The sequence below is a fragment of the Pezoporus wallicus genome, unplaced genomic scaffold, assembly GCF_028554395.1.
Source record: "Pezoporus wallicus isolate ANWC-B61680 ecotype Strahan unplaced genomic scaffold, APGP_CSIRO_Pwel_v1 contig_749, whole genome shotgun sequence".
Classification (NCBI taxonomy): domain Eukaryota; kingdom Metazoa; phylum Chordata; class Aves; order Psittaciformes; family Psittacidae; genus Pezoporus; species Pezoporus wallicus.
In genome coordinates, this window is record NW_026641327.1 from 795,997 (window position 1) to 822,005 (window position 26,009).

Here is a 26,009-nt window from a genome sequence, read left to right on the forward strand (position 1 = left end):
CAGTTCCTGCAACTCAATGGAAAAATCATTGTTCCTACACCCCTAATCTGTATAAGACTCATATTTGCACGTCCTTACTGCTTGCTCTGTACATAGAGAAATCTGTTTTTCACAGGGACCATAATCTAAGACCTCTTGTTGATTTTAAGCAGCGTTTAGTGCTTCTGGAAAAGCTCCTTAGGTAGTGGGCTTCACTCTACTATTTAGTAGTAGTTTCCCTTATGTTTGCAGAAATCTTGATCCAGGAGTCATTTAAAACAGAAAACAAATAAAAACTGCCAATACACACACACCCCCAAACCAGCCAACCAACCAACCAAAAAAAAACTACAAAACACACAAACAGGAAATACTAAGTGAAAGACAATTAGGGGATTACATTTGCATGGTTTAAAGGGACACTGGAGATTTTTGGCATGTGCTTTGCTAGTTGTTCACTGGCCTAAAATTCCCACCCCTGAGAAAAAAACAAACCAAAGAAGAAAAGGCCAACATGAGAGGACAGTATGGCATTAAGGATTCTTATTTCCTTGGCTGTTTTCAGAAATAAAAGTGGTTACCCACAGAGGACACACAGGAACAGCTTTAGGTAGCTTTCCACAGTAGAAAAGAGGTATCTTCCAACCCACGTCTTCCAGCTATTTGCAGTCACAGGAGTAACTTTGGTGCCTCAGGCTTGAAAGGGGACCCACAGAGAGACTTTCCAGCTGTGTCAAGTGGCCCCACACCAGCATGGCCAGACCCTGCTGCTGCCCTTCCTCCCTGCAGAAGGAACCTGTACATAGTGTCATTTCCCAAAGAGCCTAACCTACACCTAATCCTTAGAATAATGTAAAAAAAAAAAACAAAAACAAACAAACAAAACCCAAAGAAAAAAAAGCCTTAAGAAGTGGAAATTGAGCACAGGAGCCACCTTCTCTTAGTCTCTTCTAAAAGGAGACTCAATGGCTTCCCATGAAAAATCAGAGAAAAGTCATGAAGCACTTTTGGTGAAGAAGCTATTCTGTAGCCTTCTGTGCTCTTGTAGCCTGAGTAACTGAAAGGGGCTAGGGACACATTTTCAAGATCTTTATAGAAAGATATAACTGTGACATAAAGCTACCATTGGTATCTTATAATCTTTCATTAGGCAATTCTGAATGCACTGTACTGTGACTTTAAATAGCAAAGAAATATCTATTACTATAATATAGAATACTAATAAGTAATTCCTATGACAGAAGAGCCTATGCATGCGGGAAACAAATGTGAAAGCAGTGAAAAACTTCACTTTCCTAAAGTAACTCTGATTTCCAGATTTTGATATGGAACTTTTTAATCATTATGTTTGAATAATATTATGGTTTTGGTATCTAATACACTGCTTTAGATTAGGTTTATCAATTGTCTAATAAAGCAGTGTGTTCATCTCCTTTGTCTTCTGGGTGAGGACTCTTTTATTACAGTGTAGTATCTTTTTGTTTTAATGCTGCTCTGCAGTGGATTGCCAGCTCATTAATTTTTCTGCTGTAACACCCAAATCCCTTTGCTGATCAGTGTGCTGGATGATTGATTCCCTGCTCCCAGACTAATTTTTTACATTGGGCTGCATTTACCATCTGGTAGATAAATCACCCAAAACACTCAAATTCAGAGTCTGGTTCCAGTGATCCTCTTTGTTTACTCAGCCAGCAGCATGAATATCCCTTGCAAATGTGGAGGTTGTGCTCTCTCACCTGGATAACTCCCTTATATTACAGACAGAGGTTTTAACAAAGAGCATCGAGATAATGACAGGCCTCTTCTCACTTAAAAAAAAAATAGGCAGCTGTTCTTTGCATTTCCTAGCCAACTTTTCTGTTTCATCCCTACCATAGGCACTAGATTCTGATGTGAAAAAGAGCATTTATTAAAGCTCAGAACCAATTTTGCACATTTCAAACACACATAACTATTTTCACAAAGACATTCTTTGTAGGTGTAAACATCCACATAAGCAAAGGACATCCTTTGCAGTTAAACAGAGAAGAAACACAATGAAATAAATTGCCTTCCCAACCCATGCTTTAGAAGAGAAAGTATTTCTATAACCTCAACAGGAGCCTGCCTATTTTATTTTCAGTTTTATAACCTTGAAATGATACTTCCATAAAGTTATACTTCCAATCAAGGCAGGAAAAAGGAGCTCTGCCTCACAGAATTGTCTAGGTAAACTTCTGTAGAGGTGGAGGATGAAATCAAGGAAAAGCTGCTGGAGGGGGATGGTGCTTTATGAGACTAACAGTTCATCTGCCCACCACTGCACATGGCGGTATCGCTTGTGGAGGGCTCTCTTCGTGTAGCCTAAGGATTCTCTGCTGTTCTCCTCTGCCCCCCATTTGGCACAGCACACTGACCTCTTCCCCTCCCAGAGGGATCAGATAAAGGCAGCACACAGTCAGAGTCAATACTAATTAGCAAAATGTAAACATTTAATTAGAGCAGTGCTTCCCTGAGTTTTAAAGCGACACACTGCTACCCAGCCACAATGTTTTAGCTAACTTTCTATGGAAATACCAAGGCAGGGAAAAGGAACTCTGCCTCACAGACTTGTTTAGGTAAACGTCTGTAAGAGCTAGAGGAAATACCTGTTGAAAATGCTGTTTGAGCTGTCTCCCTCAACCAGCTGAAGGCTTTATAGCTTGGTCTTGTGTTTTATGGACACCCTTAAGGATTACAGCTTACAATTTCAAAAGCATTCACTCATTTTGAATGCCCAGACGATTTGGGGCGTTTTGTGCATAGATACTGACACCTTTACCTAGCCTTTATCTCAAGCTTTTATGCTGATTTTCTTAACATACTTGCTTGGTTTAAAATATGAAAGGAAATATAGCAACTGACATTTATCTAGTCACTCATTCTTCATATGTGAAACTGCACGTGAAACAGCCTCTGAATAGGAGACCGAGTAAAACTCTTGCAAGGTACAACAAACTCCTCTCTATGCTTCAGATTTAATCAACAGAGCACTTTCTCATTGCTGAAATATGTGTGTTTATAGAAGCTTTTCTATAGTCATATGCAAGTAGCTGTGACAGCAAGATTTCACTGCGGGCTGTGTGTTTTTCCTCCCATCATCATATGCAGCACTCACATGAGTTAATAACTGAGGCCGGTTAAGCGCCTCTTGAAACAGGATTTTTAGGTCAGCAGTAGGTGAACACTGAAATGTGTCAAACTCCTGAAGCTGGGTGGAAACGTGCCAGTCTGGGAAATAACCAGGGCTGGATATGGGGTGAAGCAATTGGAGCTCCAAAAGCTGAACATTTTGAGTTCATCTTGAGCACGCTACGGAGATCAAGGGTAGATTAACTGGAGTTTGCACAGACCCACTTCTCTGGCTCACCCGACACCCCCATTCACCCCATCTGCTTCCACACTGATCCCGTGAGATTGGTGTGAGGCAGAGATGCCTCAGGGTCTTTCCTCAAGGAAGCCGGCTGTTGCCTGATAGCCAGCCAGGCACCTGGAATGGGGCTGCCTACAAAGGCTTTGCAGGCAGACAGAGCAGTATTCCAGTAGGTTTTGGCCCCCCGAGCAGACCTGAGACAAATTGTTTCATGTCCTGAACACATTTCGGTCTGTTATGAACATCATACCTGTCCTCTTCTTCAGCTGCACCCCACAGGATGCATTTATGCATCTTAAGGAAGCACAGAGAGCTTTGCGCCTACTTAAGATATACAGGAGCACAGTAAGGTCTCAGCCTGGTAGAAACAGGCTATGGGAGGAGCTGGCACCTGCCAAGAGAAGCCAGGTCCCTTCAGAGAAATTACTGACAGTTCTGTCTTGTCCCTGATTTTCTTCTCTTTCATTTTCACATGTTTTCCTGCTGGTCTTAATTAACACTATTTCTGAAGCGTGGATGAGGATCCTGCCAGCTTGTACACGGTTATATAACGTGGGTGTTTCAAGACTGTATTGCAACTAAATTTATTTTTATAATGCTAAGTAAAAAGGGAGGTATTACAAGGATTTCATTTTATTTTGAACTAGATCCTTTAAACACTGTTGCTGCAACACATAATCTATTATCAGAGAAGTCCTGTCTTTTCAGCCCTTAGAAATTGTCTGCTGTAATGAGTGTTTAAATTATCCTAAAATAAATCCCAATTTGCTTGTCAAACACCACCTTCTCACAAACCACACTATGACCAGTGGGGCAGCTTTAGAGCAGCTCGAAAAAAATGAACATTAATATCAGTGTAACAGTAGATTGCTCTCTGAAACAGAGAAATTCACATCAGCAAATGTGCACATATGCGCATACGCACATTTGCACGTATGCAAAGGCATGCAGAGCCTGGGGTGTCCCAGCTCCCATCCAGCCAGGCCTGGGGATGTAACCGGGTCAGCAAGAACAGAAGTCTTCTAGGTACATTTCTAGCAAAGATCTTCACTGGCATGCATCTTGCTCCCCACCCCACAGAGGACAGAAGTTCCCTGGTAAGAATCTTTAAGTGAAAATGATGACCTGGTATTTTTTCTTTTAAAAAACAAACAATCAGACAAACAAATAGGAGAACTTACAAGCCAGGAATTCCAAATACTTAAACAACTAATGACACCACTAGATACCTACCTAATAATACAGGACGAAATAATCCTGCTGTCAGATACTGTTGAAGCCACCTGTGAGCTAAATTAGAATTCAGGATACATTGTAGCTGTTCACCAAGACAAGGGGACAGATTTAAGGTTCTCCGGGAAACTTTAATTTGATCAGATCACAATTTTGATTGCTGAACTTAATTCTAGCCAGAATTTGTCTCTTTCTTCCTATCCTTTTCTGGAAGAAAAGTACCACACAGATAAAACCCATTTTAACAAGAAATGGTTTCATAAAATAAAACTTACTATGGACTTATTTAGTCAAACAAGCCCTTCTCTACACACCTGGGAGCTCCACAAAATACAACTCCACTGTCTCTCTTTTTGTTCTTGTATTTCTAAATTGTTAGAATTCCAAGATGATCTAAGAATAAACTACAACAATTAGAGAGAACTATTTAGCTTACAGCACATTATTTAATTATAATTTTCTTATTAGCTAAAGCTATTCTTGGAGTAGAATGATTTTTCAAGAATCATTTATAAAAAACTTTCTTGGTCTTCAGCTCTGTTGACTATTACAGACTGCTTAGAAAAAGACAGGTTTTCACCTCAAAAATGCCATCGTTTTCTACCTCCACTTCCATTCCACAGTTTCTGTATGGGCCTATCAAGGAGGATAAGCAGTAGTCTAGAATCAGAAGAACAGATCCTTATTCAACATCAGCATTTTTATTTCCCCAGTTGTTACAGCTGTTGTTATTCTGGGAACTACTGCTACTACCTGCTTTGTGGACACTCGCCAAAGTTTGGCCACAGGCTGGAAAAGTCACAAGCACTTTTAGTTGACGGATCAATGTTGGAACGTGATAATCTCTTTATAGGAAGAGCGTAAATCGAGCCTCCTGTCAATATCAGTGGGATTCTCTGTCTTCATACTCTCTACTCAAAGACCTTGACCACGGCTTCTTTTTTTTTCAAGCCCAAGTAAATATTAACTCTCCCTTTTATCCAGTCTACTGTCAACTTAGCAGAAAAGCAGCAGGCTTTAAATACAAAATACTTATGCTTACATCAATAGCAAGAAAAGGGTCAGACTTCTTGTTTTCTTTTTAACGCAAATTATAAGAGAAGTCTTGGTACCTTGGCAGTATTTTCCACAACAAACATAGCTCCTCTTTTCCTCTTCTCAAAAAATGATAAAAGAAATTGGATTCAATCCAGTTCCTTCAGACAAACCTCAGTTGCTCCATCACACTACCACACTACCATCCCACTAGTGACAATGATGGAGTGATGTCTGTTACAAGATGATTTTCTGGAATTCTGACACTTTCAGTTCTACTTTAATTACCTTTTGGCTCTTTAATTAGCATAAGGATCTGTACTGCAAGGACATTTCATGTCTAGCTAATTATACTAAAGGGAAATAAATATGTGCATGTTACTGTCTGTGCTTTAATTTCTCTTTTTAATAATTGTCTTTACTTTTTATTTGTACTTGATTTATAGACATGCCTCACAATAGTTTCTCAAAGTGATATGTAACCTGACTGAGTTTAGATCATTACTTCAGAAGTTTGATTGGCACAAACAGGTATCACATTTATTTGGCTTACTGCTATAATTCATTTATGGAAACCTAAATCATAGTATCTTAGATAAAATAACTGATTATTCTAGTCCTGTCTACAATTTCAGATCAAATTTATCTATGCAGACATAAAAGGATGTGTACTTCTTAAAACAATTAGGTTCATTTATGTGCACATGTACCTCTCTGCCATCCCCTGCTTTTACATTCTCACCAATGTGGCATCATATCTCTAGCACAAATTATTTTAGCCTTGTTTAACTTAGAATGATATACCAAAAAAAAAAAAAAAAAAGCCCTAACAAACCCTCACTCACTTAATCTTCACAAAAACCAAAAAGGGTACATCTGTTCCAGCTGATAAGCACAGATGAAAGCCAGTCTTGAGGCCATACCTCATTCTGGTTCAGCGAGTCCCCACTGAGCGCAGGCAGTAACCAAGGCTGAGCTCCAGAGATCAGCAGTGCCTGAGGTTTATATCCTCCAAAATCCATGTTCACGTCTGAAGCATGGATTGGGCACAGGCAGGGCAGAGAGAGCTGCATGTTAATGTTTAGTTCTTCCCGAACAGTGGGGACAGTCTGGACCAAAGCTTCAGACAATACACGAAGCTGGGTGAGGAGTCTATATAAAATTCATTTTGGCCAACTCACTCATAAACTCAAGTGCTCATCTCAAGTGCAGATGAACAAGACACAAGTAGTTTTAGACCCCTTCTTATCCTAAAGAAAAAGGCAAAGTTTTCAGCTACAACAGCTGGCATGTAATAGGTAACATGCCTTTAAAATAGTGACAGTTCATTCTGGTTTGAACGTTAAAGCTGCAATTTGCCAATAAATACAGATAGCATTTCTGAAAGCGTGCCTTCTGCTCAGTGCTGACCTACCTTAGATGATTCTGAGAAAGAAACCCTTGCAAGGGTGAATGAATAATCATCTCCCTAGGAAACCAGTTCCTGAGGCACTGAGAGCCTGTGCCCCAAATGTTGTGTTTCTAACCCTACCATAGTCTTGTTCATTTAGGTTTTTAGCACTTTTAACATTCTCAATGTCCCGTTCTTCAGATATCAAACCCTTTTGCAAGAAAACAGAGTCAGCAAAGGCAAAGTCACTGGCCAAGCAAAGATGGTGTCCTGCCAAGGCTAAGTAATCAAAGTACTCCCCTGCTTTGGCATGGCCTCCGTGACCTCAGATTTTGCTGCTTCCCACCATCCCCACAATCTGTGAGCACTGAAGAAGAGCACACCACTGGTGGCCCTCACAAAAACTACAGAAATTCCTCATTTCTAGTCCTCGATTACAGCAGCTGTGAATAAATTGTATGCACTACATCAAAGTGCTACACAGTGAAGACTTGAGCAGATAATTTTGTCTTGAAATATGTGTGCTATGTTTCTTCTGCTAGCACTGGCATCTAATGATATTAAGCCTGGAGGATCCCTGCAACAAAATCTGGAGGGCAAGACTTGAAGGCACCTAACAAAGTAATGGAAACAAAGAGTCCATAACTGAACAGACTCCATTGCACATCAAGGAAGTAGGAGAACAACAACCTCAGCAGGAGATGCAGAGGAAAAAGATTTGCAAATTCTGAATGAGACCATATTTACTGATGGTGGAAAATAGACAGAAGCAAGGATGAGACAAAAAGAGGTATTATTTTTCCATGGTACCACACGCAGCTCCAGTAGCAGTGACAGTAGTCCTTTGGGTGTGTGCAGTGATCAATAATTAATACAATTTTTCTCTTCTATTGTTATACTGCACAGACTTATGATCACGCTCCTCGATATTTCTGCCTTATCAGTCTTTAAACTGGATCTCCTCTTGCTTGTGTCACTCACCTTGTGCCCTTCCCAAAACTTCTTCGCCTAAAACTCTGTTTGCACAAGGGGAAAAGGCATGCTTTGAAACAAAAGCATATGATGTGGCCAGGTTTTGCCACCCTTGTCCATCCTCTGTGAGTTGCTCCCACTCCCAGCTGTATTTTTTCATACTGCTTCCGTATTGCTGCTCATGTAACAATCAACACATTTGATTCCCATCCATTCCGTCCCTCAACCTGCTCTTGTCCTGCCTTCAGATGCTTTTGTCCTACTGATGATGTCTACCACTACCTTCTCATCCTACCACATTTTAAAATATCAAAACACATGAATTTTGCTTGTGCTTGTTGTACTCCCATTGGCTTAGTATGTACTCTGCTTCACCTCTCTCTTTTTTCTACTGTTTCCACATTCTCTATTTGTCTAATTTACTCCTTAAATTATTTCAGGGCAGAAACCATTTCTCCAAAGCATACTGAAGGTTTAGATAATGTATACATGGTGAAGGATGGCTCCCCTGTAGCTTTCTCTGCTATTCTCTCTAAAAATTTACAAGCTTTTTGACAGCTTGCATTTCCATGCTCAATAAACAGCCCATTCCTTCCAGACTAAGGAATCATTCTAGCACAATATAACTACCTTCCTTTGTCCCTCTATCCCATTCCTTCTCCCTAATCACTAATTTCCATCTACTTTTATCTACAAACTCTTTCAGACTTGTTATGACTGTGCAAAAGAAAAGCTTTCATACCCCTCAGAAGAGGAATTCCATGAAAGTGAAGGTGTCCTTAATTTTTCCTTGACCTCACTCAATCCTCAATAAGCTATCTTGAAACTATTTTATCTTTACACTTAGAGAGGATTTAAGAAACTGGGAGCAGCATATGGCCTAAGAGACTCATAAGAGGCATGTGGAATTGTCCCATATAAGCATATTTTATCACATGAAGGAGCAGCAAGCTGAAAGGCTTACCAACAGAAACACATCCCTGTTAATTAAAATCCCTGGGCGTACAAATCCAAACCAATGCACTGAACAGAATCCCTTGTTAAGTCTGTGCACCTCTCACCAAAATCCTCAGCATTTGGTCATTTATGATCAAACTGCAACCTCTGTGGCTGTCACAGGTATGACCAAGGCATATCGTACACCAGAGATTCAACCAGACTGAAACTGCAACTGAGGATGCCCGCGTGAAGTGTGTGTGTCTCTGGAGAGAGGACCAGTGGACTAGGAGCTCATGAACTAACTACATTTTGTACTTACTTTTACTCTCTGGATGCTTAACAGTAGCTTAATAGTAGTTCACAGCCTTTATTAAGGACACAAATGTTTTATAGCCTGAGCAGAGATGCAAGCATCACACCACCCTATTCACAGACAGTCAGTGACTATCAGAAATGTTAAAGAAGATGACTATGGATTGCTCTGGGAATAATATAACATCTCTAAAACATCAAACTAAGACTCTCCTTTCCAGACAGAAAACACTAACTTGGTTTTTACCCCATTCTGGGTAAAATGGGGCTATTTCATTTTCCTAGATTAGCAAAGAAGTATGGACTGACAGATGAACAAACACATACAAGTCCACATCATCTATTAACTCCAGATACATCTTAATTCTCTGTTTCCTGCTCTAATCACTTGATTATATGTTCTTCCCTTGGCCAGGGATGATGCAATTATATCATAATTTAACAAAATTATGCATGGGCTGAAAGGGCAGAATCAAGGCTGAAAAAGCTATCTCTTAATTTTCATGTTGTTTGCCTGTGTCCTCCACCTTGCAATGATCTTTTGCTGCAGCAAACTCTTTCTGAAGCATTATATTCTAAAGGAATAAAGGAGCGGAGTACAGCATTTCCTAAACAACTAACAGAAAACAAAGGTAGCTACATAACCTAGTGATGATAAAATGTTACAAGATCAGGAACAGCCCCCAAAAAGTGTAAAACTGTTCTAGGGCAGCAGGTCAACCCAATGCAAACAGGAGAGAAGGATTTTGCATCTCTGAGTATGACAAGTACTACTTTAAAGAGCTAAAATGTTTGAAGAAAGAGTAAAAATAGCGCTCTTAAGTCTAACTTTAAGTGCAAGTAGCAGTGTACGCAGTAGCAGCCCACTGAGAAAGGTGCTAATGCCAACATCTGGCCCTGCATGTAGATACAGGCAACTTGTCTTTTTCAGGGAGTAGCTTATCCAGTAAAAGTTAATGAAGCTACACAGAGGTATGAGAGGGGAAAATCTGTTCCAGATACCATGAGTTGGTATTAGTCCTTTCAAAATTAATGTTCAGAACTGAGACACTGCAGTTTTGCATGAAACAGTTAACCCATAGCAGAATCTGACTACTGCATTTTTTAATGAAATTGCCTTCACAATCCTTAGTTTGATTATTTTTGTAGTTACTCTCCAAGCAGTGCCTGCCATATATGCCTATATAGCACATATATTTACTTCTGCTTATTTTTAGTAGAACTGAATCATTCTGAATGTCTTCGATATAGCATACGGTCTTCTAATTCCAGGTTGGAAAGCCCTCTTTCTGTGATGGTTTCTAAATAATGGTGTGCTCCACATTACCTTCGAAACTTCCTCATATATTTCATCAGCCTTTCATATTTAATCTCACTGATTTATGCACATGTCATGGTCTAATGACCCACATGTCTCTGATGGGTAAGCCACTAACGCCAGTGACACATTAACCTCTTAACCTCTCTTTAAAAATAACCACGATACTCAGACAAATAGAATGGAGAAGTCAGGCAGCAGTACAACAGTAGCGTTGTGATACCGCACGCTACTGCAGTGTACATCTAAACTGGGTAAAATGAAGAACAAATGAGCGTATCAAAGAGTGAATAGCAGTTAGATTGATTATATTGCAAAATCATCTTGCCACAGTTTGCTGGTCAGCAAATTTGCAAGCCTGTTCTAGCAGCATTATCTGAATTATAAAAATGCAATTAGGAGGAAGATTGCAATTCCATTCACTCATTTCTTGAAAGCTGTTACACAGGTTGGGAGCCCTATCCTGGAACGTATTGAGAGTTCCTTCCAACGAGGAAATTGCCTTCCAAACCCCGCTGAAGACAATGGGAGTGAGGGGCTGAGTGCACAGGGCAGAACCGTTCATCACCTTGGAGAAGGCACTTTGCGCGGCTCTCACTGGCCATCCTTGCAGTGGAATAAAGCCATCATTTTACAAAGCAATAGGAGGCATACCCAGCAATTTTTCAGAGAAAAAAAAATAAATAAATTACTTTTTGTAAGTGCTAGTTTTAGAAGAAAAACAAGTCTAACAAATTGCAAACTTTGTATTGTATGTGTTTACTTCGTTCTACTTTGAAAACACCATATCCCTCAAGATACAAGAAAACGTGCTGCTGTCATGCCAAATCAAGCCACACTGAAACTGTATTATGCCAGCGTATACTTATGCACAGGATGGGCAGGCATTCTCCTGTCATAAAACCAAAGCAGGAAAAAACCCTAAAAAGAAGCTTATCCTGCGCACACTACAGGGTATTTTGCTGCCTGCATCTCATGCAAAGTGGATCTGCACAGCAACCGGAGGAAGGAGGACGGATGAAGAGCCTGTCCCGGGTCTGGGCTGTGCACACGGACAGGGTGACACTGAAGAAACAGCCCGGGTGAGCACAGTAGGGGCTTTCATCCCGGCCGGTTCTTCCCAGCTCCCTGTCCGCGGCAGCACCGGTCCGGCGCGGCGGGGAGACCGGGCGGGATGCGGACAACCCCCGGGGCGGCCGGTGTGCACCTGCCAGCACAGAGGCGGGGGGGGGGGGCAGAGAGGAACAAAAGCCGAGAGGCGGCGGCGAACTCTTTCCTTTGGGCGGGGAGCCGGTGGAGAGGGGGCTCCCCCCGACCCCACTGTCCCTGGGGAGAAGCATCACCCCGCCGGCCGGGGCGCCGGCCCGACGTACCCGCACCCGGGGCCGCTCCTTTGTTTTCCGTGCCGGGAGGAGCCGGGGGCCGCTCTGAGCCCTCCACGTGTACGCGTGTTCTGCCCGCACGGGTGTGCGCGGAGCCGGCAGGGCGTTCGTTACCTGAGCAGTTGATGCCTTTCCCTTTGCCGCTGCCCTGGCACTCGGAGCCGGGCAGCGGGTGGGAGGCGCGGCCGGCGGGTAGCGAGGAGAGGGCGAGCACCAGGAGGGCCGAGGTGTAGCACAGCGCCAAGGGGGGTCCCGCCCGCAGGAGCGGTCGGGCGGCGGCCGGGCTCTCTCCCAGCATGGCGAGGGGCTGCCGAGGAGCAACGCCGGCGGCAGCGGGATGGCGGCGGCAGGCCCGCAGCATCAACCGGAGCCCGCGGCGCCGCCCGGGCGGGACCGTCCTTTCTCCACCGCTCCGAAGCACACCTTCAGCATCCCCACCGCGGCGGCCGCACAGACTCGCCGCTGCCGCCTCCTCCTCCACCGCTGCCCGGCGGCAGGCGGGGCTGGCCCCGGCGGTGCGGTGCAGCGCGGCTACTGAGCCCGGCGGAGCGGAGGAGAGCTCCGCGCCTATCCGCCGGCGGGGGCCGCCTCGCCCCAGCCGCGCTCCTTTGTGCGCGGCGCCCGGCAGCGCCGCCGCTCCGCCTGCAACAAAGGGAGCGGAGCCGAGGCGGCCGCTGCTGCTGCCGCCGCCGCGGAGGAGGAGGAGGAGGAGGAGGGAGAGGAGGGGGAGGAAGCACACGTGATGGCAGCCCCCTCCCCCGGGACCGGAGGGGAGATGAGGGGTTTCTTCTCGCTCAGCGGGCAGGGCGAGCGGCGGCGGCCGCCCCACTGGGAACGGTGAAGGGGCCGGACCCGGGCGCAGCGGGGGGCCGGGCCGGTGGTGGGTACCGCCGCCGAAGGGCGTGTGGGGATAGTAATGATGGGTGCATGTAAGCCGAGCGGGTCCCGAGGGGCGGCGAGGAAGGCGGACCCCTGGCAAGACGCTCGTCATCCCGGGAGGTGGTTTGTTATTCACTAATAAGCCGGCGTGAGTGGGGATGGGGAAGAAAGCAAAGAGAGCATCTCTGCGGCTGATTAATTGTAAGGGTTGTGTTTAATATTTACGGAACAGCACGTATGGCGGGAGCATTTGTATCGATCCAAGTAAATAAACATGTTTACAGTGAAGGTAGTGACTTCTGTAACACTGTGCTTTTACTGTCTAAGGGTTTTTCCAGCCTCCGGCATGGGAATGCTTCAGAGGGTCAGAAGCACTGCAAGGGTACAGGCTGCCAGGCACATCGTACCTTGCGTTGCTGTTGTAGTGTGGCTGAAAGCTTTGTGTGAATTGACAGCACTGTTACCGTTTTCACACAGGGAAACCACAGGACAATGCTTTACATTCAACAAGACTTTTTCCTGCCTCAGTCGTCACTGACATTTCATACAAGTTTTTTAATCCACTGTACAAACTGTTTGTACTGCCCATCTGCTTGGTCTCTGTGCTGCTGGATGTCACCAGCTTGCTGTAAGGTATAGCTGTTGTGTGAAGAGACATTTGAGCAGTTCGTTAAGCTGAGCAGTCAAGAATAAGGCCATAAATCCCACAGTAGGCTTTGGGGTAGGCACAGTGGTCAGACACATAAAGTCAGATCATTGTCTTTCTAAATGTAGTGATGAAGAGACAAGTCTTGTAATACTGTGACTGAGAGCAATTTCCTTTTGGCACAGGGGGTTTTACGCTGACCGCCTCTGCCAAGCAAACTTTCATATCACAGAACCACAGAATGGTTTGGGTTGGAAGGCACCTTAAGGTGCATCTTAAGGTCATCTTGTTCCAGCCCCCTGACACAGACAGGGATACCTTCTACTAGACCAGGTTGCTCGAAGCCCCATCAGCCTGGCTCTGAACACTGCCAAGGACGGGGCAGCCACAGCTTCCCTGGCCAGCCTGTGCCAGTGCCTCACCACCCTCATAGTGAAGAATTACTTACTTATACCTAATCTAAATCTACCCTTTTTCAGTTTAAAGCCATTACCCCTTGTCACATCACTAGTTCTGTCATTACTTGCTCCTTCGGCTAGCACCAGTGCTAGACATCGGAAAAGCTCTGCTCATCAATAAAGTGAGGCACATTAACCTGCATGGAGCCTGTTCTGCTGTAACTGGGCTGCTGAGATACATTGACCAGGATGTTTCAAGCTTGCTAGATCTGCGTACAGCAATCTGGTCAGCTTAAGCTGATAAACCTTTCAGTTCTTTAGGCCACAGGACAGGAACAGATCTTGTGTTTTGAAGGTAGTACTTTGCTGTTGTAAGAGCAAATACTCCATATAACCCTTTCCATAAACACAATTATATCCATCTTAAGCTAATTATGCTATTTTCCTGCACTTCTTGCTGGAGGGCTGGAACTGCCCTCACCTTTATGTTAGAAAGCTCCTTCTAATGCCCAGCCTGAACACATTCATGACCAGTTCATACCCACTTGTCCTTTTGCCATGCAGTGTTTCAGTAAGGCATTGCTCTTTCCCTTGCACTGAAATCTATAATGGATTTATAGGCAGTAGTCATAGCCACTCTCAACTTGTCTAGCCTATCAGGAAGTTTCGTTAGTCTCTTCCTGTAACAGAGAGCCTCTGTAACTCAGATTTTACTGCACTAGATACAATTTGAATTCAGCTTTTTTTTTAGCATAGCTGATATACAATGTGCAAGTTTTTCACAAAGTATTGCCAGTCTTTGCAATGGAGGTAGTCTCTCCTGATTTCTTCCAAAACTATCTCGTCTCGTACAGCCAATTTGCTTTTTATATCACCAAATTTCACTGATGGCTCAGGGTCATGCTGTGAGTGACTGATACAGGCAACTACTTCTTGTTTGTCTGTCCATAACAGAAATGCCTTTTATAAATGTCTAAGTGCACGACCTTATCTTTTCTATTATTGAGTTTTGTCTCATTTCTGTTATTCCAGTCCTCAAGATTATGTAGTCATCTCTCTAGAATATTTTCTGAACGTCCTTTCTATCGACAGTTCTGCCCAGCTCTTTGTGTCTGGAGCACTCCCACCTTCACAATATTGAAAATATTTGCTAATACAAACTATTGCTCCCAGAACAAACTTTATGAATCAGTGACAGTACTTGTCCCAGTTTAAACATTCCCCTTCCAGGGCAGTGCAGTGAGTTCCCAACTGAACTTGCAGCTCTGTCTCAGTTCCCTGTGTCTTTCAGCTTAACTAGGCAGTCCGTATGAAAGCTTTTAACAAGTTCAGATAAATTGTAAGTAAACCTCAAGGGGTCTGGCTTGGGGATTTTGTTGTTGTTATTTTTTAACCTGCTGGGATGGATGGGATGCCACTTTTTTTAGCTAGAAAAGCAGTATCTGGGTTGTGCTATCTGTCTGGATGCATCTCCAGCTAGTCTTAAGTGAGTGATACAGTCATGCTTGGTTGGCAAATTCACACTATGCCAGCTGGGTATTCATTCTTATTCTGTTCTTTGATACATGTATTAAAAAAAAAAACAAAACCCAAACCTAAACACTTTCCTGCCAGCTCAAGAAGCAAAAGAACTCCACAAGAATTTGAACAAGCTGCTTCTGCAACACAAATTGTTACAGGAGGAGGGAATGCCGCATCAATGAACTGGCAGATCTGGTATGTCTCTGTCACATTTGGTACCTTCCATCTTTGGCAAGTAGATGTGTCTTTATTGCAATTATACAATAATTTCACTTCTGCTCACCCCCAACTGCTCTCCTGTGAAAGTAGGAAGCTCTAAAGATTGTTGAAAATTGTCATCCTCAGTGAGCTCTTGAACACCAACAGCAGCTTTTCAGTCCGCTGCTGGTGCAGACAAAAATTCTGCCTTCCCTTATTTTTATCCAGTAATTGTAGGAAGGAAGATGCACAACCAAAGGGAAGCAGGGAATATGCAAGAGCAGAGAGGAGCTGCCAGACCAGTGAGAGCAATTTAATTTGCCAGAGATCTGGATACAATGCAGATATGCTTAACTGTGAAAACACTACTTTATTTTATCTTAAGAGAACAAAATGGAGAACAGAGATCTATTGATTGAAGTGAACTGAGTGAAGCCATTAAATTGTTCTTTAGATCCCCTGTACCTCTATGCATCAGGCAGTAGAATCCTGCCCTTGCCAGCTATTTTGCCAGAGTATTGTGTTTATTAATCTCAACTTTAATTCTTACCAAAAAAAAAATGTTTCCAACTCCTGTAGTTGTGAAGAAGACATCAAAAATATTAAGAGGATAAACTGGAACAGTACTCACATGAAAAAAAAAAAAAAAGAACACAGAAAGGCTGAGGCTGGAAGGGAATCTGGAGGTCACCTGGTCCAACCCCCATGATCAAGCAGGGCCAACCTGAACAGGCTGCACAGGACCATTCCTGGCTTTTGAATATCTCCAAGGTGGGAGACTCCACAAGGTCTCAGGGAGACCTGTGCCAGTGCCTAGTCATCCCCACTGTAAAAAAGTGTTCCCTGATGTTCAGGAGGAACCCCTGTGTTTCAGTTTGTGCTCATTGCCTCTGATACCAAACCAAAGATGTTGTCTAACTAAAGGCAGAATCAGCCTCAATGAAATACTCAAAACACAGTTCTCTCATATAAACTATTTCACTAACATTACTTTATCAAAAATACTCAGTTTATCCAATTGTTGAATTCATTTATCTGTACCAGTTTTTTTCTACTCATCTTCTGTGCTCAGATTCTCAACTGACACCTATCTAAACCTGACACCTTCATAATTTCCAAATTGGATAATACAAACAAGGATCCCACCATATTCTGATAATACAAAGGGAGTGCGTGCAAAATCAAAACAGTCAAGAAAGGACCAGGTGGTATTGGCTATGTCATTTTATTTTCACATGTAATTCATTAGCTATTAAATATTGTATTTAATCAAATAACATTAAAATTCTTTTTTCAGCTCCAAATAATTTCGTCTGTGCTATTCCTGAATGCTTCAGCAAACAAATGCATGGCCCAGGATTTAGAGTGAGGTCACTGTGTAGGACATGAGAGCCTATCCAACAAGCCCCGCATAGATTTATCTTCCACACTCACCACCTGCCATGCAGACATAATTTTGGAGAAGTTTTCTTGCCTGGAAGGCTCTTTGCTGAAGAGAAAGAATGTTTAGCACAGTACTTTCTTGTTTCTTTCAATTCAGGACTAAGTATGTGGCACCAGTCTTAGATCAGTACTTGCCCTCTGTTAAAGTTTCACATGTCCAGAAGCTTGATCAAGTGATTCAAGTATTGAAGACCTCTCAAAGCTAGGAAAAAACCTCACTATTTAGGCCAAACTGAATTTGCTGGCACAGTAATACAGACAGAGTGAGGGCAATTGCTCAGGAAAATCAAGCTTGAAGCTTGCTGCTCTGAGGAGGCAGGAAATGGAAGTTTCATCACTGCTTGTGCCCTCTCCCCACCAATATAACTTGATCATGGCTCTGAGGCAGGCAACAGGCAGTGGGGCAGTGGCCATTTTACTGACCTGTTAGAGCCCTGCTGCCCCGTGCAGCAGTGTCCTTTTCCAGCACGTAAAGCTGTCTCAGTGCCTCACCAGTTTTTGAGGCAGCAACACATTCAGGCTAGCTGCTCTTGAGAAGCAAAGATCTCTTTCCCATGTTTTGCTATGCTTCTCTTTTCCATCTTACACTTCACTCCTGTAGTTCTTCTCTTTGTTTCCCTGTTTTTCTCTTAACCTCTCATTAACCTCAGATGTTTACCTACATTTCGTTTTCTTCTCTGATTTTCTGCTTTTCACTTTTCCACTCACCATGGTGCCAGATCTGTTTCTTTTGCAGTTGTTTTGCCTCTCATTTCCCAGAATATCTCTGTTCAGTCAAAAAGGCACAAGTAAAAGCCCATTTAGGTCAATAAGATGATATTTAAGAACCAGACAGAGATACCTTTCTTCTCATTACAATTTCAGTACCTTTCTCAATAACTTTCTTTCCTGTTACAATGTCCCCTTAAATCAAGAAGTGTTACTGAGCCCATTTTGCTGCTGAAAGAACTGGGGCACCAAGAGATCTATTTTTTTTTTTTTCCATCAAGAACCACAGGATACAAAGGAATCTGTAGCCATTGCAAACCAAAATCCTTACCTTTCAAAACCCAGTTTCAAACATATGCTTCTCCAGCACCTTTTGGTTCCTCCCAACGCTAACACCTTCTGTGGACTTCTGTCTGAGGGTGGTGGCAGGTGTGAGCTATAAAACATTCTCAGGGCCAGCACAAATATGCTTGCCCATGTCACTTGTTTTCACTCATCCATTCCAAGCAATCTTTCCCCTTTCTTGGCTTATATAATAAAATACAAGCTGTCATTTAGCACCTTCACATAATTAGGTCTTTTAATCTTTTCTCATTAATAAATTCTTCAGCACGTTAATCACTTTGTTACCCTGTTCTCAGTTTATTCTGATTTGTTGACGTCTTTCTCTTACTCAAATACTGCCAATCTCCAACTGCTGATTAGTAAAAGTGATTCCAGATCCTGATGAATGCTTTTGTCACTTATTGACCAGACTACTTAAATTCTTGTTAGTGTGGACCCGAGTGAATCATACTTAGACTGCAGCTAATTTACAGCATAGTAACCTGTATGCCTCTAGGCGTACCAGGAAGGTCACACCCTACTCAGTTTTTCCACTGTATCCATAACACAGTTATCAATACTGCTTTCAGCTTTTGGCATCCTTAAAGGCAAATACTTAGTATATTTCACTGAACTTGAGCTGCATTGCCCCAACAGCTTTCTGTATTCTTAATCAGATGGGTATTCAGTTTGCTTTAAGTGTCATTTTCCATTAATAAATAGAGTTATGGCTCTTGCCAGTTATGCCATTTGCTTGGAGAATACCTCTCACGTTGTTATCTGCAATTCTTAACCAAAATGTAAAAGCAAATTAAAGTACGTCATGTTTTATGCTGCATTTAATTGTCCCCGGTGACTGGTTTTAGTAGTACATTATAAAGTAAAATATTCTCAAACATTTTGCCAAGGGACTCTGTCATTTCATTTTTATTTTGTTTTAATTTTTGCAGCAGAACCACACAAGTGGATGCAGCATACAGTCTGTCAGCCCACTAAAGACATACAGAAAGGGACTATTACTTCCCTGTGCTGTGAGTGTATAATTCAGAACTGCATAAGCTTTTCTTTATTGCTATATTGCATTGCATTTCCCAGTCTAATTTTCTTTAGCCTTCTGCTGTTCTCATACTCTAGTTTTGCATAACTTTTCAAAGTTTATTAACCATTTCCATCATGCTGTACATTGATTTCTATCATTATAGTTAGCCTTCTCAAGCATAGCCATATGCGTTGTTATGAATAGCTATATTTCTCATGCTTGTATCATTACTAATCTGTCTAAACTGCTTTTTATTAGTTATTGTCATGTTTACGCAAATGCGACAGCCTTCATTGTCCTTGATCCATGTTATATATAATGCTTATAAGCACAAAAGCAATTACATTATCATTATGTTAATATGTAACTATATACTTAGGAAAAAGAAATAACTGTCAAGAAGCAGAAACAGAAAATGTGTGGGGTTTTAACATGCACAGTGATTGTGGCATGTAAGATAAGAATTAGGCAAGGTTAATGAGAGATTAAGGGGTCTAGAATAACGGCATTCTTAAATTATAATATATTCTTATCTTGTTTCTCCACAAAAATTCAGAAAGAACTTCCAAATCTCATGGAAGCTCAGTGTGTTTCCATTAACACAGTAATATGGTTTTTCCAGTGGAGCACATCTCTAAATACTTGCAAACCACAACTTATAAATAGGAGGTTTATTGGATTTCCAGAACCTCGTGAAATCTCCTTTGGTAGATAATAAAGCCAAATGAATACATTTCCATAGGAACTTGTCTAATATGATTACATTTGTGTCCAGAAATATGAGACTATTAGGGATTTAGACTGTCTGGAGCATTAGCTATCTTACTTCATGTGTTTCTCTCTACCTGCTGGAAGTTTTCAAGATAAGAACACAACCCACTGGGTAAGCTGTCACACCATCTGACAAATGGCAGTGAGGGTGCACCTGGAAATACGACACTTTTGGCCAGTGGTGGCTTTGTAGTGAATTAGGATGATTTTGCAATGGCTTGCGCATCTTTTTTTAAAGAAAGCTAGCTGTACCAAGCATTTCCCATCAATCACTTACACAGCTGTAATAAAGGTCTGAATTCAGCTTCAATCTTTTTGACAGAACGATTTAATAAGTAGTCCCTTAACATCAATAGTGAAATTTCTGCTTGGAAAGGTAGGAGATGAATATAATTTTATGCAGATAGAGCAGATCTCTTGACTTACTGCAATCACATGATTTGTTTGTATGCATTTGTGTCTCCTGCCCTAGCTTCCCCTCAAGAAATGTCATGCCTCTTCCCCTAGATGGATATATAGTGATGACCATTAATTTGCTCAAAACCCACCTGTTTCTGACAGATCAAATGTACTTGCTGCTTCAAGACTGGGCTTCTTCTGCAGGATACTCCCATGACGATTCTGCTGGGTTGAGGTGACCAGGAGCGGCTCTCCAGGCTTCCCTGGCCATCAGCAGGCTGCCTGGCTTTCCTTCTTCAGGTTTGTGCACAGATGACTCTGTTACACAGGGATGAAACCTCATCACTAATCTGCCTAAATATCTGTCAATGCCCTGTCATTTCATAACATGTCTCAACTATATATCTAACTGGAGTTGGAGCAGCTACATTTCCCTTTTCTGAGGCATGTAGCTGATGTGTAAACACAACATACAGCATTTGCATATGCTCTTGAAACAGCATTACTCTGTGTTTAATAGTTTCAGGTTCTTTTGTAGAAAATGCAGGCAGCATTAGAGTGTAGATTCAGCAGGTATTGGAGTATAGTATTAATTACACACAGTGTTTGAATGTGGAACTTTTCTCTGTATCACAGGGTGCTTCAAAGCTTGTAAGGTTCACATAAGTCCTCCTCCTTGCCCCAAGATATGTATTTTGTGTCAGGAAGTGGCACTAATTGCTTGTAAGTAGGGAACAAGCTAAATTTGCTGAAATATATCAATCAATATGAAAGCACTGGCTAAAACTATTAAGAGAGATGCACTACATCTTACATAAAGAGAAATGATAGGACTATTGTTCAGCCCTAAGAGATACAATGAAATATTACTCCTATGTGATTATTTCCTCCCTGCCTGAAAGACATGGTGTTGAGGATACCAATGTGAGTCATAGTTAACTTTCAGAATATCATTAATCCCTTTGTTCTTCATCAAGTCATGCACGCTATTGATGCTCGAGATGATGAAAGGAGTATTACTTCACAAGACCCTGAACTTGTTACACTTCTTGCTTTTACAAAGGGCTAAATGGAATTGCATCAGAACCACAAAACCTGTAGATTGCTCCAAAAAGGCATATTTTTACCAAGCACTTTCTATGCCTAGCAGCATAATCTGTAGTGGACTTATTGTTGACACAGCTCTGGATATTTATATTCCTTCTGAAACAGCACAACACGATTCTGAATGTCGTGTGGAGCTTGACAATAGGATTGCTACTGAAGGAAAGAGAACTGGTTCTGAACCGTGTTCTGAATTTCAATATGCACACAATGAACTTTCACATGATGGCTGAGGGGAAATGAGAAATGACTTGCTTTTGTTAGTTCAGTTGAATTTTATGGAGCATTTTTTTTCATCTTTTATTGATTAGTGCCCAGTATCACCCAGATAACTCATTCTTAAAAGAATGTTTAAGTGAATTTGTAGTAATGATGGTAGCATGCAATCTGCTTTTAAGGCTCCATACTTGGAATAAGACATGTTTCCATTTATTCAGTATAATTCATCAGGAAGTTATATCACAGGTTTTAATTCTATTTTTATTTCTGTCACTTGAGGTGTTTGAAATGTGCAACATCTATATTACTTAGGTACATTACTTTGAAATACATTTTAGTACGCAGGAAAGTATGTTTCCCAGATGGATATATTAGACATATTGGTTCCCGAACCCCCAGATATGCATCCGGCTTGCACCACTGTGGGTAAGACGCTATTGCTTGAAATGGCTTCCTGTACATACTGTCTTTTCACGTTATACCCACTTTTAGCAAGAATCTATCCCTGGGAACAAATGGTGGAAGGGCTGCTAAAGTCTCTTTATGCTGTACAATATCACAGTTCCTCCAGCATAACTGCTGCTGGGATGAGCTCAGAGCCAAATACGGTCAGTGTAACTGAGGAGAAAATGTTTAAGCTGTTCTCACGCTAAGAACCAAGGTGCTTAGAGTCTGCCCTCCAGAATGCATATGCGCTCTTGCATAGCCTCAGCACACATGAGGCTCCCAGCCCACCAGACTTTTTTTTTAATCCCTGTCTCCACTTCCTTTTCCAGGACAAGATCCATATGTTGAGGTCGTGCTGCTCACCCACTCATGAATATGAAGAGGACAAGTTTGCTACTAAGAGAGCCAAAAAGGACAAATCAATGAGTATGTCTCGGAGATGCATTTGGTGTTGTTCTCCTTTCACTGTGCGCCACTAGGCAGGATCAAAATCCAATTTCTATTTGCCTTCTGGGAACCTGCATTACCAAGAGCTGTCAAAGCCACATCCTTTCTGCCTTTCTGAAAACCCTCTCTGCAAGGCAGATGGTGGGCCAGGAAGGAAAAGGAAACCTCATCTGCCATGCAGGCCTTTGTTTTCGGAGTTGGGAAGAGTCTGAAAGTGGCTTAGTGGGTATAACTTGACAGACCTCCCCACTCTGCTGAGACACTGGCCAGGACAAGGGTGGCATGGCGAGAAGCACTGCAGCTGGCACTTACAACAGCCCAGTTCTGACAAATCAGGAGAGAAACAGATGTGTCACGTCCCTGATTTATTTTAGTTTACTACTGAAATGAAAGATGCTGAATTGAAATGAAAGATGCTGAACTGTGAGGAACATTGTAGTCATAGTGATGATGAACAGCACAAGTGCAGGTGAGCATGTATTTTATTAGAAAACTATTGCTGTACATGTTCGTTATTTGCTGACTGACTCCTGTAAGCAATAAACACTCTTCTAAAATATCACTGTCTTGGTGGCAGGCTTTTTCTACATTATTTTAAGCTGAAAAGGCTTAAATCTGCAGAATCTCAACTCCGTCAGCACTTATGTGGACTTAGCTTTATGTTTTTCAAAAAGATGATCAGGAAAAACATCTGTTTCCTTTAAGTATTTATATGCTGAGTTGAAAAGCAGCTTACAAGTACCTATGATACATAGCTAAGAATCCCATCTAATTTTATCATATGCACTTGGACATCTAAGAAGAAAACAATACAGCTGATTTGCTTCCATTGTTCTAAAGACTATTGTGAGAGAAATAGGAAAAGTCTCCTATTAATTTAAGATACTGGGGGAATGATATTGTTAGATGTCTTCACAGGAAAGAATTAGAAGTAAGATAAATATTTAACAAACTGTTGTTGTTGTTCAAAAAGTTCTTATTTTTATGGCTAGACAAATGAGCATTAATTTCTAACACTTGTCCTGGTTTTGGCTGGAATATTTAATTTTCTATCTAGTAGCTGGTGTATGCTGTGATTTGTATTTAGTATGAAAATAAAGTTGATAACACACTGATGTTTCACTTGTTGATGAGTAAGGCTTACTCTAAGTCAAGGGCAATACAATTTCCCATTCTCTGCCAGTGAGGAGGGGCACAGGAAGACAGGAGGAAGCAGAGACAGGACACCTGACCCAAACTGGCCAAAGGGATGTTCCATACCACAGCACGTCATGCCCAGTATATAAACTGGGGGGAGTTTGCCGGGATGCACTGATCGCTCCTCCGGTCAGGCTGGGTATCAGTCAGCGTGTGGTAAGCAATTGCGTTGGGCATCACTTGTGTTTTTCCTTGGGTATTTTTTTCCTTTCTCTCCTACTCCTTTATATTACTTTATTCATATTATCATTATTATTGTTGTTGTTATTATTATTATTGTACTTTATTTTAGTTACTAAGCTGTTATCTCAACCTGTGGGTTTTACTTTTTCTGATTCTCCTCACCATCCCACCAGAGGTGGTCTGGGGGAGTGAGCAAGTGGCTGCATGGTATTTAGTTGCCAGCTGGGGTTAAACTGCAACATGTTTAAAAGGCACTTTCCCACTAGGGAAGAGAAAATAATCCAGCAGTACAACAGCATGATGTTGCTATTTCAAACGTTTTATTACCAGTTTGAGGTATCTGACTAATTACATATAGCAAGAGCTTTTTTAGGGAATAGAACATCATTTTAATATTACAAAAAATGCATTAGACAAAGAAATGTAATATGAAATTAGGAGAAATGTAATATAAAGGTATAAAAATAAGTACGTACTTTGTATAAGCTCTAACATATATTTATAAATCTATTGACTCATGTCATAGTTTAATCCAGCTGGCAACTAAGTACCAGAGAGACACTTGCTCACCTCCCATGGCCCTTGGTGGGATGGGGAAGAGAATCAGATAAAAGTAAAACCCATGAGTTGAGATGACAACAGTTTCATAATTGAAATAAAGTATCATAAGAATAACTGTAATGAAAAGTTACACAACAAAGAAGAGAGAGAGAGGAATAAAAGTCTATAAACACAAGTGATGCACAATACAACTGCTCACCACACGCTGACTGACACCAAGCCTGACAGGAGCAGCAACCAGTGGCTCGTGGCCAGCTCCCCCCCAGTTTATATACTGAGCATGACGTGCTGTAGTATGGAATACCCCTTTGGCTAGTTTGGGTCAGGTGTCCTGTCTCTGCTTCCTCCCGCCTTCCTGTGGCCCTCCTCACTGGCAGAGCATAAAAGTCCTTGATCAAGGTAAGTGCTACTGAGCAACAGCTAAAACATTGGTGTGTTATCAGCATTGTTTTCAGACTAAAACCAAAACACAGCACTGCACCAGCTACTGGGAAGAAAATTAACACTATTCCAACTAAAACAAGGACAATTCGTAAGATAGAAAAGGCCAGTCTTGTCTAGAAATATCCTGGTGCTCCAAAGAGCCCAGCAGGTAAACAGTTTCCAAATCCGGGCTTTCTGGAAAACCTGTCCGCCTATTTTCATATCTAAATGTCAGTAGCTTACTGAACTCTACTAAAAAATCCAGTGCCTGGAGTCTGCTTCAGTTATCATCTATTTAAAATAAAAGCCGTGACAAAGACTGTTCTAACTAGCAGAGAAATACAACTTCTGCTGCAGCATCTTCCCACCACCTTTCAATTGCTCCTAACTTGGGTACACTAATTTATTCTGGGTAGTAATGTTCCAATTATGCTTCCAGCACAGCAGCATTTTCTTTTGAAGTGAATCAGCAAGCTCAGTTTTATTATTCTAAACTCTGCATGCTAAGACAAGAAGCGGTGATACCTTCATTTCAAATAACCAACATTTTTCTGTTATAAAATGTCTTGCAGCAATATTTTAATCAACTATGTGGTTTCTTCATGATTTAGTATTTGGCACCAGAGTTGTCCTTGTGCCAAAAAGCCAGGAACCCTTTTACTGGCTGTATGAAAACCAGAAAAGGGCAAGTTACCAACTTCCAGGCCCTGCCACTTCCAAGTGTGATTTGTTTCATCTGACCTGAAAAACTGGCAAAACCTCTTAAAATGCCAAAACCCATGCCTATGCTGCTCCAACATTTCAAGATAGCGTTGTGTATGGAGGAGGAAGAGATGCCAATCAACCAGCCACTCTTCTGTCCCTTCAGGTCACCAGAATACCCCTTGGTTGATGGAAGATGTGCCCTGAGCTTTCTGGGCACAATGTACCTGATCACAGAGAACACAGCAGTGCGCACACTTTCCTAAAGCCACATCTGTAGCTGGAAGGATTAAAACTTGGCAATGAATTTGCCAATGTGTACAGAGAGCAGATCTGTAGAGCAGTTGGTTCTGAAGACCTTCCATCTGTACCTGCAATACACATTTGAGGATGTCCTCCTTCAGCCAGGTTACAGTTGGCCCCCTGAGCTGCACCCATACTGGCATCTG

The 26,009-nt window shown here is 42.0% G+C and overlaps 2 protein-coding genes across 2 annotated transcripts in view; one reads left to right on the forward strand and one right to left on the reverse strand.

The window, feature by feature from the left end:
* Positions 1-12,957, reverse strand: part of TMEFF1 (transmembrane protein with EGF like and two follistatin like domains 1) — a 119,868-nt gene extending 106,911 nt beyond the window's left edge. Inside the window, exon 1 of the mRNA XM_057423094.1 lies at positions 12,066-12,957. Within this exon, the coding sequence (XP_057279077.1) occupies positions 12,066-12,942 (877 nt within the window). The 5' untranslated portion in view covers positions 12,943-12,957. The remainder of the gene's footprint in view (positions 1-12,065) is intronic.
* LOC130606589 (dynein axonemal heavy chain 5-like) overlaps positions 1-26,009 on the forward strand; it is a 459,050-nt gene that overhangs the window by 282,878 nt on the left and 150,163 nt on the right. The window lies entirely within an intron of this gene.